This window comes from Saccharomyces cerevisiae, chromosome XV (genome assembly GCF_000146045.2).
Source record: "Saccharomyces cerevisiae S288C chromosome XV, complete sequence".
NCBI classification, from domain to species: domain Eukaryota; kingdom Fungi; phylum Ascomycota; class Saccharomycetes; order Saccharomycetales; family Saccharomycetaceae; genus Saccharomyces; species Saccharomyces cerevisiae.
The window spans coordinates 544627-561169 of NC_001147.6; the positions used below are offsets into that span (position 1 = coordinate 544627).

At 37.7% G+C, this 16543-nt stretch overlaps 9 protein-coding genes across 9 annotated transcripts; 3 read left to right on the top strand and 6 right to left on the bottom strand.

The window, feature by feature from the left end:
* Positions 1-402: 402 nt before the first annotated feature.
* On the top strand, positions 403-1707 carry RPT5 (proteasome regulatory particle base subunit RPT5; the record flags this gene model as incomplete). Its single annotated transcript, NM_001183536.3, has 1 exon — positions 403-1707. One exon carries the CDS (start codon positions 403-405, stop codon positions 1705-1707), a length of 1305 nt encoding a protein of 434 aa, NP_014760.3.
* Positions 1708-2230: 523 nt separating this feature from the next.
* Positions 2231-3934, top strand: RTC5 (Rtc5p; the record flags this gene model as incomplete). Its single annotated transcript, NM_001183537.1, has 1 exon — positions 2231-3934. One exon carries the CDS (start codon positions 2231-2233, stop codon positions 3932-3934), a length of 1704 nt encoding a protein of 567 aa, NP_014761.1.
* A 231-nt stretch (positions 3935-4165) lies between these two features.
* Positions 4166-5620, bottom strand: RIO1 (protein kinase RIO1; the record flags this gene model as incomplete). Its single annotated transcript, NM_001183538.3, has 1 exon — positions 4166-5620. One exon carries the CDS (start codon positions 5618-5620, stop codon positions 4166-4168), a length of 1455 nt encoding a protein of 484 aa, NP_014762.3.
* An 867-nt stretch (positions 5621-6487) lies between these two features.
* GCY1 (glycerol 2-dehydrogenase (NADP(+)) GCY1) lies at positions 6488-7426 on the top strand (the record flags this gene model as incomplete). The annotated part of the gene is made up of 1 exon (NM_001183539.1): positions 6488-7426. The coding sequence occupies one exon, from the start codon at positions 6488-6490 to the stop codon at positions 7424-7426; it is 939 nt and encodes a 312-aa protein (NP_014763.1).
* A 245-nt stretch (positions 7427-7671) lies between these two features.
* PFY1 (profilin) lies at positions 7672-8261 on the bottom strand (the record flags this gene model as incomplete). The annotated part of the gene is made up of 2 exons (NM_001183541.3): positions 7672-8039; positions 8249-8261. The coding sequence occupies 2 exons, from the start codon at positions 8259-8261 to the stop codon at positions 7672-7674; spliced, it is 381 nt and encodes a 126-aa protein (NP_014765.3).
* A 288-nt stretch (positions 8262-8549) lies between these two features.
* LEO1 (Paf1-complex subunit LEO1) lies at positions 8550-9944 on the bottom strand (the record flags this gene model as incomplete). The annotated part of the gene is made up of 1 exon (NM_001183542.1): positions 8550-9944. One exon carries the CDS (start codon positions 9942-9944, stop codon positions 8550-8552), a length of 1395 nt encoding a protein of 464 aa, NP_014766.1.
* Positions 9945-10197: 253 nt separating this feature from the next.
* On the bottom strand, positions 10198-14016 carry UBP2 (ubiquitin-specific protease UBP2; the record flags this gene model as incomplete). The annotated part of the gene is made up of 1 exon (NM_001183543.3): positions 10198-14016. One exon carries the CDS (start codon positions 14014-14016, stop codon positions 10198-10200), a length of 3819 nt encoding a protein of 1272 aa, NP_014767.3.
* Positions 14017-14403: 387 nt separating this feature from the next.
* Positions 14404-15105, bottom strand: CAT5 (putative monooxygenase CAT5; the record flags this gene model as incomplete). Its single annotated transcript, NM_001183544.1, has 1 exon — positions 14404-15105. One exon carries the CDS (start codon positions 15103-15105, stop codon positions 14404-14406), a length of 702 nt encoding a protein of 233 aa, NP_014768.2.
* Positions 15106-15334: 229 nt separating this feature from the next.
* IAH1 (isoamyl acetate-hydrolyzing esterase) lies at positions 15335-16051 on the bottom strand (the record flags this gene model as incomplete). Its single annotated transcript, NM_001183545.3, has 1 exon — positions 15335-16051. The coding sequence occupies one exon, from the start codon at positions 16049-16051 to the stop codon at positions 15335-15337; it is 717 nt and encodes a 238-aa protein (NP_014769.3).
* Positions 16052-16543: the final 492 nt, after the last annotated feature.

Here is a 16543-nt window from a genome sequence, read left to right on the forward strand (position 1 = left end):
TGATTTGTTTGCGATTAGTTACTGTAATAGAGAAAAAAAAATTTAAAAAAGACGAAAGCCCAAAAGAGACGAGTGCAATTAGTGGCTGATACTTTATACTATGTTTAATATATATACCTGGTTTACCTAGTGAGTATGTTCGTAAAAAAATAACGTCAGTAATGGTTGTTGGTCGGCAGCCTTGGCGAATTCCTTTTATTAGCAATGGTTTAATCATGTAGTTACCCGGCCAATATGTGGTGGCAAAAATGAATTAATGTATATTTTACTGAAAAGGACCCCATTAATGAACTCTTGGGTAAAAAGGGCACATCAGGAGTTTGTCTAAAACGTTTATACGAGTGACTTATTTGTGCATTATAGAGGTGAGAACAAATTGGAAAGTTTTGATTTTAGTTTAAGATGGCCACCTTGGAAGAATTGGATGCTCAAACTTTACCAGGAGACGATGAATTAGATCAAGAGATTTTGAATCTTTCGACGCAGGAGCTTCAAACAAGAGCCAAGCTCTTGGACAATGAAATTCGTATTTTTAGATCTGAATTGCAAAGACTGTCCCATGAAAACAACGTTATGCTCGAGAAGATTAAGGACAATAAGGAAAAAATCAAGAATAATAGACAGTTACCGTACCTTGTGGCTAACGTTGTCGAGGTCATGGATATGAATGAGATTGAAGACAAAGAAAATAGTGAATCTACTACACAAGGTGGTAATGTCAACTTAGATAACACCGCTGTTGGCAAAGCTGCTGTAGTCAAGACTTCTTCTAGACAGACTGTTTTCTTGCCCATGGTCGGTTTAGTAGATCCTGATAAACTTAAGCCAAATGACCTGGTAGGTGTGAATAAAGACTCGTATTTGATTTTGGATACTTTACCCTCTGAATTTGATTCTCGTGTAAAAGCTATGGAGGTAGATGAAAAACCCACAGAAACTTACTCGGACGTGGGTGGGTTGGATAAACAGATTGAAGAGCTGGTGGAGGCCATTGTGTTACCTATGAAACGTGCAGATAAATTCAAAGATATGGGAATTAGAGCGCCCAAGGGTGCCCTAATGTACGGGCCTCCGGGTACAGGTAAAACTTTATTAGCTCGTGCTTGCGCGGCTCAGACGAATGCTACTTTTTTGAAGCTGGCAGCACCTCAATTGGTACAAATGTATATCGGTGAAGGTGCTAAACTAGTCCGCGATGCTTTTGCACTGGCCAAGGAAAAGGCACCAACTATTATTTTCATTGACGAATTGGATGCCATTGGTACTAAGAGATTTGATTCTGAAAAATCCGGTGATAGGGAAGTGCAAAGAACCATGCTGGAATTATTGAATCAATTGGATGGCTTTAGCTCCGATGATCGTGTCAAAGTCTTGGCGGCTACCAATAGAGTTGATGTTTTAGATCCTGCTTTGTTAAGATCAGGAAGATTGGATAGAAAAATTGAATTCCCACTCCCATCCGAAGACTCGAGAGCTCAAATTTTACAAATTCATTCAAGAAAAATGACCACTGATGATGATATTAACTGGCAAGAACTTGCCAGGTCTACTGATGAGTTTAATGGTGCCCAGTTAAAGGCGGTAACTGTGGAGGCAGGTATGATTGCCTTAAGGAATGGGCAATCTTCCGTTAAACACGAAGATTTCGTTGAGGGTATAAGTGAAGTTCAAGCAAGAAAATCGAAATCGGTATCCTTTTATGCATAAAAATAATAATATTTTGATTTATCAAGCCGCCATTCACATATCTACATATTAGAACAATCCTTTTATTTAAAGTCGCGTAACTTCCTTATTATTGATACTGTATATGGCTAATTGTATACTACTTATTATTTGATGAAACCGAAAGCGTAGCAACAGGTATATATTCATTGGCGTTTGACTTTTTTTTTTACTGTATTTTTCTTTTTCGTTGGCACTTTCGCAATTTTCAAGGATGCATTGAAGGAAAGAGAAAAGCGTAGGAGAACAAGACGCATCGACGGCTACGGGTGCTTTGAGTATTTAACTTGCAGAGCTCCATATACAGCACACATCTGTAGATGATTTAGTGACATATTAATAGGCTGCAGAAAGGGAGTAAAACAGGTAGAAGTAAGATATCGGCACCATTCTACTTTTCATATAACGATTGATTAATCTTACCAAAGCATTAAATTTAAACAGGCTTGCAGACTGAAGGAGTACTACTAAAGCAACCGGACCAGGTAATATTTGTTGTAGTATTATGGGACAGTCTTCTTCAATCAGTTCCAGTAACGAAGAGGGTTCTTCCCACTCAAAAAAATTCACAAATAGCAAAGATATTTTGGCATATTTCAATAACAAAGCACAGCAACAGGTCACTATTCCAGAATTAGTCAGTTTTAAGGGAAATTTGCAAATTGAAGATCTAAACACTCCAATTTCTCACAAAGCTTTATGCAACTCACTTTATTTTCCGCAGAATCATGCCATGATTGTTGGGATAGTGACTAACATGTTGAGGGTTTTGAGCAACTTCCCATTAATGAAATCATCTTACGAACCAATTACGGGATATGGGTTATTAAAATGCATTTTGTTGTTAAACAGGGCACGATGTGCCAAATTCTTGAAAACCAAGTCCTATGATCAACTAAAACTGCTGTTTATCTCTTTATCACTTCAGAAAACTGACAAAGAAGAACTCTCCGAAGAAAGTGAAAACGACGGAAACAAGGAGTTGACTATAAAACAAATAATAACTGGGTTTGATGATGTTGATACAGAAATGCTGTGCATTCCTGCTGATTTTATGCTTCAGTTTTTAACTTGGCTTTTAATTTTAACAGTTGATTGTCCAACCACCAATTCTAAATTGGATAATACAGAGACTCATGATCAATGGGGCAATTTCAAAGTCTCAGCACTCAATCTCCTTAGAACTATGAATCCAGACGTGGTGGGCGATATAGAATCACATTCCATAACGTTTCAACAATTTTCAACTGCAATAAGAACTGTAATGCCCAATCTATTAAAACCATTAGAGAATTTAATGGAGCATTTTTTTTATTTGCAGCACGATTTAGTTGATCATGACACAAACTTATCGTCTATTCAGGATTCTAAAGTTATGACTCCAGCACTGTTGGCACAGTTATCGACGGGACTACCAAAGGAATTATTTATTCATAAGCTACAAAGTTTATACATCGGCAGGAAAAGTGGCTTCTCAATGAGGTCTTTGCAAGCAAAGGTGTTCAAATGGATGGCGCCTTCGATTTTAGTTGTTAGCGGAATGAGGATAACAAATTCTGAAGAATACGCAGCTGAGAAGAATCCAAGATACCGCCATTTTCTTGAAGAATTTCCTAAATTGAAAGAGTCAGATCAAATGATGGATGCATCGCATTTGAATAAAAGGAAAACTACTTTCGCTGTGTACATAGACGATCCGTGGAAAGTAACAAATAAAGATTATTTTGGCGATCTGAATACGAGAATAATAGAAATATCACCCAGGCAGGATATTTATAAAGTCAACCAAAAAGGCACGATCTATTTCAATACAATTGGTGGCGGAATTGGAATCGGGGATAAACAACCATTAATAAAACCAGCATCCAAGAGATACATACCAGGGAACGTGTCGCTTACTTTTGACAGCACATTAGAATTTGCTGTGTTTAGAAATACTGGTTACGGAGGTTCATTAGACCCTGGTTTATTGTCGATGGAAAGAAAGGAGGAAAATTCCCCTTATGAATTGCATTTTTTGATTCAAGATGTTGAGGTATGGGGCTGTGGTGGTGAGAAAGAACTAGAAGAGCAAATCAAACAGTTGGAATGGGAAGAAGCAGAATCTAAAAGAAGACAGCAAATTAACCTGAGAAGCTTGGGAGAAGACCGTGCCTTACTGGAAATGGCAGGTTTAGTTGGCCAACATCAAGGTGGCGGTTCAATGTGATGCCTGCCTTTTTTGCTGTTTTTAGTTATTGGGATTGATTTCACTAAAAATCAAGACCACTAAATAAGGCTATTGTTTATTTTAATATTTATTGCACTTGTATGAAAAGTACCAAACTTTTGATACTGATATTACACTTTTAGTCTTGAACTTTCTTCGTTAAATTGCTGACCTACTTTCTGTTCTTCGACTCCAAACAACGATTCCCAAATGTATTTTCACAGGGCCGCATTATTTCTTTGATTTCGTTTTTTTCACCAATTTTTTCTTGATGTGCTTCTTGACTTTTGTTTTCCTTTTTTCTCTTTTTGCATCTTTAGCTTCCTGCTTGCGCAATTTTTTTAAATCCTTGTCCTCATGTTTCTTCCCCTTTAAAACTTTTGGTTCATCATCGTCATAGTACTCGCCCTCCTCCTCGTCATCTTCTTCAGATCCGCTTGAGCCGTCTTCTTCATCATCTGAGAATTCCTCTGTGCCAGAACTACATTCGTGGTCAGCGTTATCAAATTCAAATTGCTCAGAAGCAGCAAAATTGCGTTCATTATCATGGGCAATCAAGCTTTTCAGTAAGTCAAACTTACCATCAGTATACCTATCAAAATCTCTTTCCTCTAATCCACCCAATGATCTAACTAAATGCAGCGATCTGAATATTTCATCTTCTGCCTCATCTTGTTCTGTAGATTTTATTGGTAGATTACTAGCAATGTATGCAACCAAGGCGCTAATATTGTTATAATCACCTTTAAATTTCTCCAAAGTTTCTGATATGACAAATTGAAAAATAACCCTTTCAGGGAAAATACTTATACCCATCTTCTCGAAATAAAGGTTAACGTTTTTGATATCCATCCTTAAAAAATCTAAACTCATTGGATGTTCAGGTTCCACACTTTGGGAAACATCGATCATATATAGTTTATCATCATGAACTATGGTGTTATACTCTGACAAATCGGCATGAACCAGGCGACAAACTTGGTACAGCAATCTCATATATGCCACCATTGTGTGATAATAATGGAAAATTTCATCACGATTCTTGTACGGATAATCTTTTAATTTAGGTGAGGCAAATCCATTACCTCGGCTTAAAAATTCCATAACTAAGACGTTGTTCTTAACTTCTATTGGCTTAGGAGCTGGAATGACGCCACTTTGATAAATTCTTTTCAGGTTCCTAAATTCCTTTTCAGCCCAAATTTTAATCATTTTCCTTGGATTATGTTGAGATCTGGAATTTCTAAATCTAAATTCACCATCAACATATCTTTCACGATCTTTGAAGACTAGGATAGAGGTCTTATAAATCTTAATGGCATATTCTGCACGGGATCCGTCTGTCTCTAAAACTTCATACTGGCCTGTTTCCTCATCTATTACGGGTGCCTTACCGGTACCTGCAAAAGCGTGGTAAACATTAGCTTCTTTCCCAGTACTTAAGCAACCGTTCAAATCTGCAATCACACCTCTGGTGACCATAGACTTCAAAAATCTCATAGTTCTCGGATCTAAGACATTTTCCACAGTCGCCCTATTTGCTTTATCCTTTGATGTTTTCGCTCTGCTGAATGATAATTCATCAGTTTTTATTTTGTGACTATACTTCTCTAAGAGCTGATTATTAATATGGTCCGAGGCACCTTGCGACACAGACAATGAATCAAATTTATCTTCCAAGGACATGACCTTCTAAAAATAACGGAGTTTGAATCTCTAAATCTGTTTTAACTTCTTTTTACTATTATTTTTAGTCTTAGTATCTCATCTCATCTCAATTTCTATATTCCACTATAAAATTTTTCACTCTTTCTGCGCGCGCCAATGTCCCCGCAACTACTCAATAGGTAACATGAGAATATTTCAGTTCGTAAGAGAGAAGAGATGAAGTTATTTGGGCTCTTTGCTCGAGGTTACAGAAGGGCCGCATTAGAGTGAATGAGCTGATGATATTTCGCCCAGTTCTACATTTTTTTTTTTTTGGAAGTATGACCTCTGTTAAATTTTTTTTTTTTTAAATTTCACTTTCTAAAGTCCCAGAAATCCGCTTGAATGTCTTACATATTGCAATGGATATGCTTGGGTGATCATACTTCCTGGCTTTAGATATTTGAAACTTAACTCTTGTCAACAAACTTCCTATGGAGTGTATAAGAATTGTAAGTTATAACACCGGCGAACAATCGGGGCAGACTATTCCGGGGAAGAACAAGGAAGGGCGGTCTTTTCTCCCTCATTGTCATAGCAAGGTCATTTCGCCTTCTCAGAAAGGGGTAGAATCAATCTAGCACGCAGATTGCAAACACGGCTTAATAATATGCCTATCAGGCATTCACCCGTGTGACGAATCGCACACCGCTGCTCTCCTTAATTCCCTAGAGTAGAAACCGAGCTTTCAGGAAAAGACTACGGCAGTAAAGAATTGCTTTACTGGGCGTATAAAACCGGGAGAATCAAGACATTCTAATGACTTGATTCAGGATGAGAGCTTAATAGGTGCATCTTAGCAAGCTAAAATTTGGACAGCTCTCATTACTAAATTAAGATAGAAAAATGCCTGCTACTTTACATGATTCTACGAAAATCCTTTCTCTAAATACTGGAGCCCAAATCCCTCAAATAGGTTTAGGTACGTGGCAGTCGAAAGAGAACGATGCTTATAAGGCTGTTTTAACCGCTTTGAAAGATGGCTACCGACACATTGATACTGCTGCTATTTACCGTAATGAAGACCAAGTCGGTCAAGCCATCAAGGATTCAGGTGTTCCTCGGGAAGAAATCTTTGTTACTACAAAGTTATGGTGTACACAACACCACGAACCTGAAGTAGCGCTGGATCAATCACTAAAGAGGTTAGGATTGGACTACGTAGACTTATATTTGATGCATTGGCCTGCCAGATTAGATCCAGCCTACATCAAAAATGAAGACATCTTGAGTGTGCCAACAAAGAAGGATGGTTCTCGTGCAGTGGATATCACCAATTGGAATTTCATCAAAACCTGGGAATTAATGCAGGAACTACCAAAGACTGGTAAAACTAAGGCCGTTGGAGTCTCCAACTTTTCTATAAATAACCTGAAAGATCTATTAGCATCTCAAGGTAATAAGCTTACGCCAGCTGCTAACCAAGTCGAAATACATCCATTACTACCTCAAGACGAATTGATTAATTTTTGTAAAAGTAAAGGCATTGTGGTTGAAGCTTATTCTCCGTTAGGTAGTACCGATGCTCCACTATTGAAGGAACCGGTTATCCTTGAAATTGCGAAGAAAAATAACGTTCAACCCGGACACGTTGTTATTAGCTGGCACGTCCAAAGAGGTTATGTTGTCTTGCCAAAATCTGTGAATCCCGATCGAATCAAAACGAACAGGAAAATATTTACTTTGTCTACTGAGGACTTTGAAGCTATCAATAACATATCGAAGGAAAAGGGCGAAAAAAGGGTTGTACATCCAAATTGGTCTCCTTTCGAAGTATTCAAGTAATTGTTTTTGCGTGTTTCTCGTATGATTGTAATATGTAGATAAATTAAACATAAGTATATCAAATGTCGATATTCTTAAGACTGTTTCGTAAATATGTTAAATACCGGATGTGACTACATATAAAAAGTGCGCCTTTTACAGTGATAATTAGCGTCAATCAATAAAATATTTGTAAAATAGGAAGCGAAATCCCGCAGATGCCAGAATAGGTGGTGTATAAGGCAAGAAAACTTTACCTGCATAAATTAGTATTGAACACCAATCAAGTAGTCAGCCAATTGCTCGACAATCTTGGTGGCCTCACCGGCTTGTACGGTTGGTGGATAATGAGCAATAATAACGGTTTGCTTAGTTCTTACACAAACAACACCCTCAGCATCATGTCTACCGTAGATACTTCTATCGTCAGCTCTCAACAACATGAACTTTTGGCCTTGAATATGCAAACCATTGCTTTGCAAACCAGCTGGATTGTCGAAGCCTTGAACAATTTCACCAATTTCGTTTGGTTGCAAAGATAGGCCACCAGAAGTAGCCCAAACAGCGTCACCTGCTCTCGAGTAGATGACAGCTTTGTCGACTTTACCGGTTCCTATTAAGTTATCAGTGTATGCTGTTTAAAAGTAGGAGAAAAAAACGGAAAGAAATTCATGTTTGAAATTTCATATGTTTTTTGATATTCCAGTTAGTAATTTACTCTGAGTGGTTAATCTTCGAAATTACGCGCATCAACAAAAATCGGGCATTGCCAAACATTGTCACACAAGCTAACCTCCGACTCATTTCTTTCTTAATCAATTGATAATTGTCTCGTTCACATACCTTGCCAAGACATAATTTGCGATCGTAGTTGGGTTTATGTTGTGTATGTAATTTATCTTTTCTCAAGGATCACACAGTTGTTTTAAGAAGGGAATGAGAAAGGGTCAACTGAGCTTTAAAAAGAAAAAAAATATTAATGCGGGTAATGAGTTTCGTACAAAGACATTTCATGGCGTGTTCTCGCCAAAAATCATGGTAAAACCTCCCACACAGTAACCTCATACTAAATACTACAACATGTCATCACTCCATTTCTTTGCGATTGTACATACTAATATATATAAACAAAGTAACGTCTCCTCTAATCCTCGTCTTCGTCGTCCTCGATGACCGCAACCCTTCTTCTTTTTGTCTCGCTCCTATCTTTTTCTTCTTCTTCCTCTTCTCTGTACATTGCTGCTCCTTCTCTTTTTAAATTTCTTAGACGAGAGGCGTTCTCTTCATCCGCGTCCTCTTCTTCTTCTTCTTCCTCATTATCATCCTCTTCGTCGTCAAACGCAGCCTCCTCTTCCTCATCGTCGTCGACTAAAAAGTCATCTTCTTCATATTCATTTCTTCTCGAGGCTCCATAGGTAGTGGGTGAATTTTGCTTTCTAAATCCCGTCTCAAAAGCGGCATCTGGGGATTCTTGTTTCTCCTTTTCTTTGAGCTGTCTTCTCCTTCTGTCTCTTAAAATCTGGCTTTGCTTTCTCTCTAACTCCTTCTTTTCCACTTCAGGATCCATACTTACAATGTATGTTCCAGGACCCTTGCTTTGTCTTTGGTTCCTTCTTATAACAGCTTTACTTAGTTTTTGATGTATTTTTGAATTCGTCGAAGTTGGAATAAACATCAACGTCTTTTTTATTTCACCCCCTTCGTAACACTGGATCAACTCTTGTTGGTCATGCGATACTGTCAAAAAAGTGTTGCTCGTATCGTTGACCAATATATCTGTACACTCTTCACCAACTTTTAGCGAATATGTACCGTCTGACCACTGCACTATTTGTGTATTTGATTCTTTAAAGACATGTTGGTCTTTGTCACGAGAGTATCTCCATCTAACAGTGTTTTCATCAATCAGGCGGTCGTCCAGTTGATCCTCCCTAGAAGCTGAATTGCTTGCCCTTTCGTTTACTTTGGCCTCAAAACTTGGAGGGTCGAAAGGAATTGGATCGATAGTTAAAAAGTTGGGAATTCTAGCATAGAAAATTTCGTTGTGAGACGCCGTTTCATTCACATTAGCTTTACTTGGAATAATATGTCTGACAAGCTCTACATTTTCCTCTTTAAAAGTGTGAGTAGTCTCATCTTGATCAGAAAAGTTATTAGCATCCTCACCATAAAATTTTCGGGTGTACATGGCTTGCTCCTCTGCTTCATCATCATCTAACCCGAGACTTTCTCTATGACGACTTCTATGGTTGATATTCTCTCCCTCGTCGTCTTCATCACTATCACTATCACTTTTTTCAGTCTCCGATTTTTTAACATCATCATCATCATCGTCATCATTGTCATCTCCAAATAAATCATCTAGTTCTGCGTCTTCTTCTTGTTCCTCTTCTTTAGTATCATCATTTCCATTGACTTCCTTGACATTATCATCTTGAGAGCGGCTTGTTTCCTCATTGCTTGTACTATTGGTGGTAACGCCGACGTTATTGCTGATTTGCTCCTTCTGTGGTTGATCCTGTGGGCTTTCAGATGACATCTTAATTATAGTCCAGTATATCTAATTGGATTACTTTGATTGGACGCACCTAGTTTACGCAACCTATCTACTTAACGACTTTCTTCAGCTTTCGTATTCACTTCTATGAGCTTGTTCTTTTTTTTTTTGTTTTTTCGTTTTTCTTTACGTAGCAGATAGTCACCCGTAACGATTGAATATGGCAAAGCTTTTTACATAATAATGGTACTTATGGCAATAGTGACATTTTACATAAACTCTTCATTGACTAAGACTACTTTAGAATTCTTTTCAATGGCTCAATATCACCTTCTTGTCCTTGTTTGACATATACTAGGAAATATGGAGTTGCAGTGTTACCCTCATTGAAATTGAAGACCTCCTCTTCCTGGACCTCACTGATGGTTTCATCATTGTACTTCCTCCAAATTCCATTGCGATTTCTGTCCTTGATATATATCCAATAGTGACCATAACTGGCCTCGCCGCGATGAATAAAAACCGAAAACAGTGAGTAACCATATTCCTTGAAATCGTCAAATTGATGGCTTATTTTCTCTTCCAAACTGTTGATATCATTGTATAATTTCATCAATTCATTATCGATATTTTGAACGTTGTTTCTCAGCGTCTTTATCACATCATTAGCAGCCTCAATTTTTAAAGGAGTTTTCTTTATGGTATCCGATTCCAATAGCTTGATACTCTCCAAAAATGCATCCTTCCTTGTAAGCCCTGAATCATCACGACTCAAAAGCTCTCTTTGTCTATTTTTCATTACCTTCAACTTTTGCTTCATTTCTTCTGTTTCTTTCTTTTTTGCCAACAATAAAGGGTTCTCTGTATCCGCGTATCTGTCCATGTAAATAACTTCTTTGAATGGTAAGGGCTCAATGGATTTAAACGGCATTAATCTTTCACGATCGTAATAAACTCTTTGGATTTGTACCTGCAAAATAGTAGGAAAAGTTGTAACAGCAACGGTACGTATAACATCACCATACTCTTCCATTGTCAGATATTCGTCTTTAAAATAAGAATCAAACGCATCATAAATATCTTTAGGATGATCGCCAATATTTATCAGTAACGATAGGAATCTTTCAACTTTCGTACGGACTTTATTTGTTGCGGACAAAGGAACAATACTTTGTTTAGTAGTACCATAAAATAGTTGCTTAACCAAGTCATATTGCTCGTTGTCTTCATCATATCGGATAGGCTCTGAACCGCTTTCTATCTGAAATAACACGTTTCCTATGCATTCAGTAACATCTTGTTGCCTACCCATTTCCAAAGCATTTTCTAATTGATCAGAACTGATTTTTGCCACACGCGTAGGTGAAGTTAATCCTGTTGTATCTTCGTTCTCACTTACTTCAGCATCATTCGATTCATTTTTTTTTCTGTTCGCATCTGTACCAACATCGCCATTAAGGCCATCTTCCATTTCTAAATCAATCAGGCTTGTATCCTTTATTTTTGTAGTAAATGCGTCATCCGTTGTTTCCTTCTTTGAATCCGAAAGAACTCCTGTTTGATCAACTACTTTATTGCCTTCCACTTCAAATTCTACTTCAACATTACTTGGAGCAAATGCCAAATATGCTAGCTCTTTTGAGGGTGTTACACATCTTTCTCTTGTATGAACCATCGCATAGAAAAGGTTGCGAAGTTGGTATATGAATTGAATAGATCTTTCCACTTCGCCTCTACTAATTTCTCTTCCACCAATTCTTCTAATATGCCCACTATTAGAGAGGTGGTCATTGAAATTTTCTACCGTTTTTTGATATTCCAATACATATCTTCTTAGTGGCGCAATGGAAAAGTAATATTGTAATAAAGAATTTAGGTAACAGGTGTTCCCGATATTATTAATGCCAGTTGGCCAATTTTCTGGCGGCAAGGAATTTGGATCTATCGTACCAGTTAGTAAGAAGTTGGTGATTAAAGTTGAATTTCTTTCTATACTGATTTTGGTCAATGCTGCCCTCAAAATAAGAAATTGGTCAGGCTCATAAACGTTTTCATCAAACCACTTTTGTTTAAAGATTTTCAAAATGGTTTCGTCAGAGGCATTTTCATTCACTTGAAGAAGCTTCAATGCCTCTTGGTAATCAAGCTTCTCTGGACCATAATAGTTGGAAAACTGTGGGCATTCCTCTGTTAAAAAATTGAACAAATCAAGGCTTCTTTTACTGATAGCAATGGTGTAAAGTGCTCTATCACAATCCAACTTTAATCCGGGAGAGTCGTTAATCTTGACCGAATATGCAGTTTTTATAATGTCTTCATCAACAGACTCGTCAATTGAAAGTGTGTCGTATGCCTGGGATAAAGCTCTGTAGGGCTCATGATCGACGTAAAATTTTAGTTTGTCAGATTTGGTATATTTGGCCAACAATCTTAGAGCATTTTTCAAATTTGTTAGGTGATTAGAGGTTACTTGGCTCTTATTTGATGTTTCATATTTGTAAATAGATAGCAAAGTCGCCTCATTTAATTCGGAGATGTTACACTCTTTAGGGTTAATTTTAAACATTAACAAAGCATTTTCTAGAGCTTCTTGGCCTATAATGTCCTGTTTTCCACAGTAAGCAATCAATTGATATGCCCCCTTCCTATTTGCAATGTATGTCAGTGCGTCAAAATACAGCCCAATATTTTCAGGATCCAAAGAAGACAAAGATTCGTAGTTTCTGATTATATCTCTATCGGTATAATAATGCGAAACGGAAAGATTAATAAAATGAGGTTCTGCGTCCAAAGGCGAATGAGTTTGCTCATTGGAATTTAATAGAATCCTTGCTCTGGATTCTCCCAATAAATGGAACCAAGGTAGTGTTGAGAAAGAAGTTTGTAATGAAGACATTCCCTTTACGCTTTTCGTATTTTTCAAGGGAGAATTAGGTGCCAGTAATGAGGTAGATAGTTGACCCCAAAATATCAGTTGTAAACACTTCCTCACAAACGATTCTCGAATTTTTCTTGTCTCCAAATCGTTTACATAGTCCACCATATCTGGAGGGACGTATTCAGTAAATATCTCATTAGTTTCCTCATCGATTTCTGAGCTTGCTTGAAATCCATACTTGGACGTTAACCATTCAGGATTCAGGTGAGTGTTAAGGGCCAAATTTCCAGAATCAATTGTCTTTGTAGGTTCCGCTTTACTTTTCCTCGTCAAAGGCCCTTTAAAAATTTTAAAAAGTGTGTAAAAACAGTCAACTTGAGATGGCGTCTCGCTTTTATCTAGTGATTCATTTTTTACACACATAGCATTGTATCTCTTCTTAATTGCGTCGGCAGTAAAACTCTCATGCTCTTCAGGTGAATTAAACTCGGGTTTAAAAATTTCAATCAAGATCAGTTTGTTAGTATCATCAGAAACGTAAATACCGTAATCCAACAAATTAGGATCGGAAGAATCAAAAGTCGAAAGGTCTACTCGATCGTATTCGTGCAAATGATCTAGTGAGTGGAATTGAGTAACACCGACATGCTTCTTCAACCGCTCCAGTTCTTGGCGGACTTTTACGCTAACCTTAAGATGATAAATAGGAATTTTAACAATATCATCAAAAGTTGAAATTTGCTGTTCTGCCAGTGATGGATTAAAGATGACCGCCTGAAATACATGTATTTTATTATATTTTGGGCATGAAATGGAATCATACTCGGATTTTGTTTGAAAAACCACTTGATCAGTTAATGAACCCAAGCAGTTAGGGCGAATACTACTTCTGAAAGTTGAGTAAGAAAGCATAGACTCTTTTAAAATACCCCTCGATTGCAGGCCCTTTTGCATGACCTTCGGGTCTGTAGAATTGAGAAAAATAGTATCGCAAAGTATATCGTCCAAAAGTCTGTCAGAAGTCTTCAGTGGTAGGTTGGTGGCAATATCTGGATACAGTAAGTGTTTTCCATCGTCAACATCTCCAGGGGTAGACTGCTGGTTTATACTTGTCCCGTATAATGGGAGGTCTTCTATAACAGACCCATTTCTGTCAGCATTTTCTTTATCCTGGTTTAGTAGTTGATTATGATGGTTCTCAATTGCTTTTTGAAGTTCATTATCTTCGTTCGGCATTTCCTTATACCTTCTTAACCTTGAACAAAAGCTTTCTTTTTAATTACCACTTTATTATTAGCAGTGGCCCCGTTTTTATGCAATGTTCTTCCAATGGCAAGCCGCTTGTTTTTTTCAAGCTATATGTACTATAGTTTTGCTCTAATTAACTGTTACTCTTGTTAAAGATCCAGTTTGTACTCACCCTTAGACTATGAACCCATACCCCATTTACATAATTATAGACAGTGTATCTATTCCTGTCATATTGGTCATATAGCGTTAAAATGCGTAAGGATGATACATAATTTTATACATGATAGTTTAATTAGGACATTTATCAAACCGTTTTCCTTTCAATTCTCCTTTTCTGGCATAACGCGACTGATGTATGCCACTTTCTGGTGGTTAAATTCTTTCGGCACTCCATATAGCTACTCTGCAAATCGTTTTAATACCTTCAGTGATAACTGTATATGGAACTGCCATATACGAATCATGCTTGATAGCGGTGTCTAGATGCTCTAGCTCGTCATCCCTGAACTGTTGGATAGTAGAAGTTAAGGATTTGATTTCCTCACTTGGACCCTTTGTTCCATCTGTTCTTTCTAAATTGAATTGATTGGCCAAGTTTCGCAATTGGCCATTGTAGTGCCCTCCGATTACTGTCTCGACAGCTTCAGTACAAGCCATAGCTGCTTCTGGAGAAATCAATGCGGTACCAGCCCCCATTGCAAAGGCTCCTGCCTTCCACAAAGGCGTTAATAAGGAAGGCCTGACTCTCCTTTTCAATTGCAAATTGTTAAAAGTATTATGATGATGTATCTCCTGGTCCCATATGTGCTTTAGCACAGGTTTCAAGTGAGGGTACCTATGAGCCAACACGAAGTACTGGCCAGCGTAGATGTAGTCTGCACCTAATTCGCCAGCTTGATCTACACGAATAACACGGTCCAAAAATGCAGCCTGAGCATCTGATAAATTCTGACACTTGGGAGCATGCTCAGGTTTTTCGGTGTGTTTTGCTGATGTATGTTCTGTTATCTTTAAAGATGATAAGACGGAAAAGCCTCTGCTGGCAGGTTTGAAAACTGAAACACGGGATAACATAATTTCTATGTATCTCTCCCGTATACGTGATATCTTTATTCCTTGAATTGGTTTGGAGGAGAAGATAACGACGTTTTCACAAGAATAAAACTCTCGTCTGTAAAAATAAGGAAACATGTTTTATAGATTTCTATTGTTTTTTTTCCTGAAAATCCCGTATATGAAAAATTATACAGTTGCTTAAAAGTTAGGGAAATATAGACAGAGTACGTACAAAGGATTACTGCATTCAAGACATTATGTTAGATCCATCATCTAGCACATCTCTCCAATCTTTCAGTTTGTACTGCATGTTTTTGGGATGATATTGGGGGTAGAATGTCTCAATGACCTTCAATAATTCGTCATGAAAAATTTTGTACCCTTTTCCGGAAAAGTGCAGTCCATCTGTTAGCAGTTGTTGCCAAGCATCACCACCTTCCTGTTGAAACGCCTTATTCAAAGCCACGAAGGGAACTTTTTCCTCATTGGCTAGTTTTGCTAAGGCATCGGAATAAATGGCAAAGTTCTCGTTGGTACGGAAGTATCCGAGAGCTATTTCTTCAGATTTTTCTTTTTCCCACTTCTCTCTATCTACTAGCCCCGGTCCTATTATAATAGGACGGATATGGTAAGACTTCATCAAAGATACCATTTGACGAATATTATCGATAAATTCGGGGAGGGGGACACTTTGGGGACCTGCTGAGCATGCATCGTTGGCACCCAAAAATATTGTGGCCATGACAATATTGGATTCATGCTTTAAAATCTCAGGAAGTATTTTCAACGCCCATCTAGAAGTGTACCCTTTGAACCCTCTTTGAAGAATATCCATTTTTCTCGTATATTCGTTGACTAATGCGGCTCCAAGAGCATACTGATCTTTGCCATCTTCAATGGGCCTAGTATTAAAAGCAAATTCAGTAATGGAATCCCCAAATAACAGAAACTTCTCGTAATCCATATTTGGTCACAGTTTAAGCGTACGAACAGATGATAATGTAGAGGCTAGTTCTTGGTTTCGTATGTGTTACCACGATGAGAAGGTGTAAAGTGCCCTTATTATTGCGCGCTTTATGCCGTATTAGGAAAAATGAAAAAAAAAAAAAGGCAGTTCTCGAGTTTAGATTTGATATAATTAACGTGTGCTTTTCTCTATTGACCTTTGATGAGATTGTATCAGCCAACTGGCTAATTCATTGAACGTTTTCCAAGGGTAGGACTGCTCAAACAGACTAAATTTCTTTGCCAAATAGGGTGTTTTGAGTTTTGATCAGTCAACATTCTTGATCAATTCACAGTTGCTTAAAATAGAAAAAAAAATTGATCGGTATCACTAAAATTTTTAAGAAACTGAAAAGCACCACGGTTTTGACATTTATCTCTATTATAGCTTTTTGTACAAGACAAGGATAGCTGATTCAGGTACTAGTGGTGGAGAGAGCGGCATATTAAA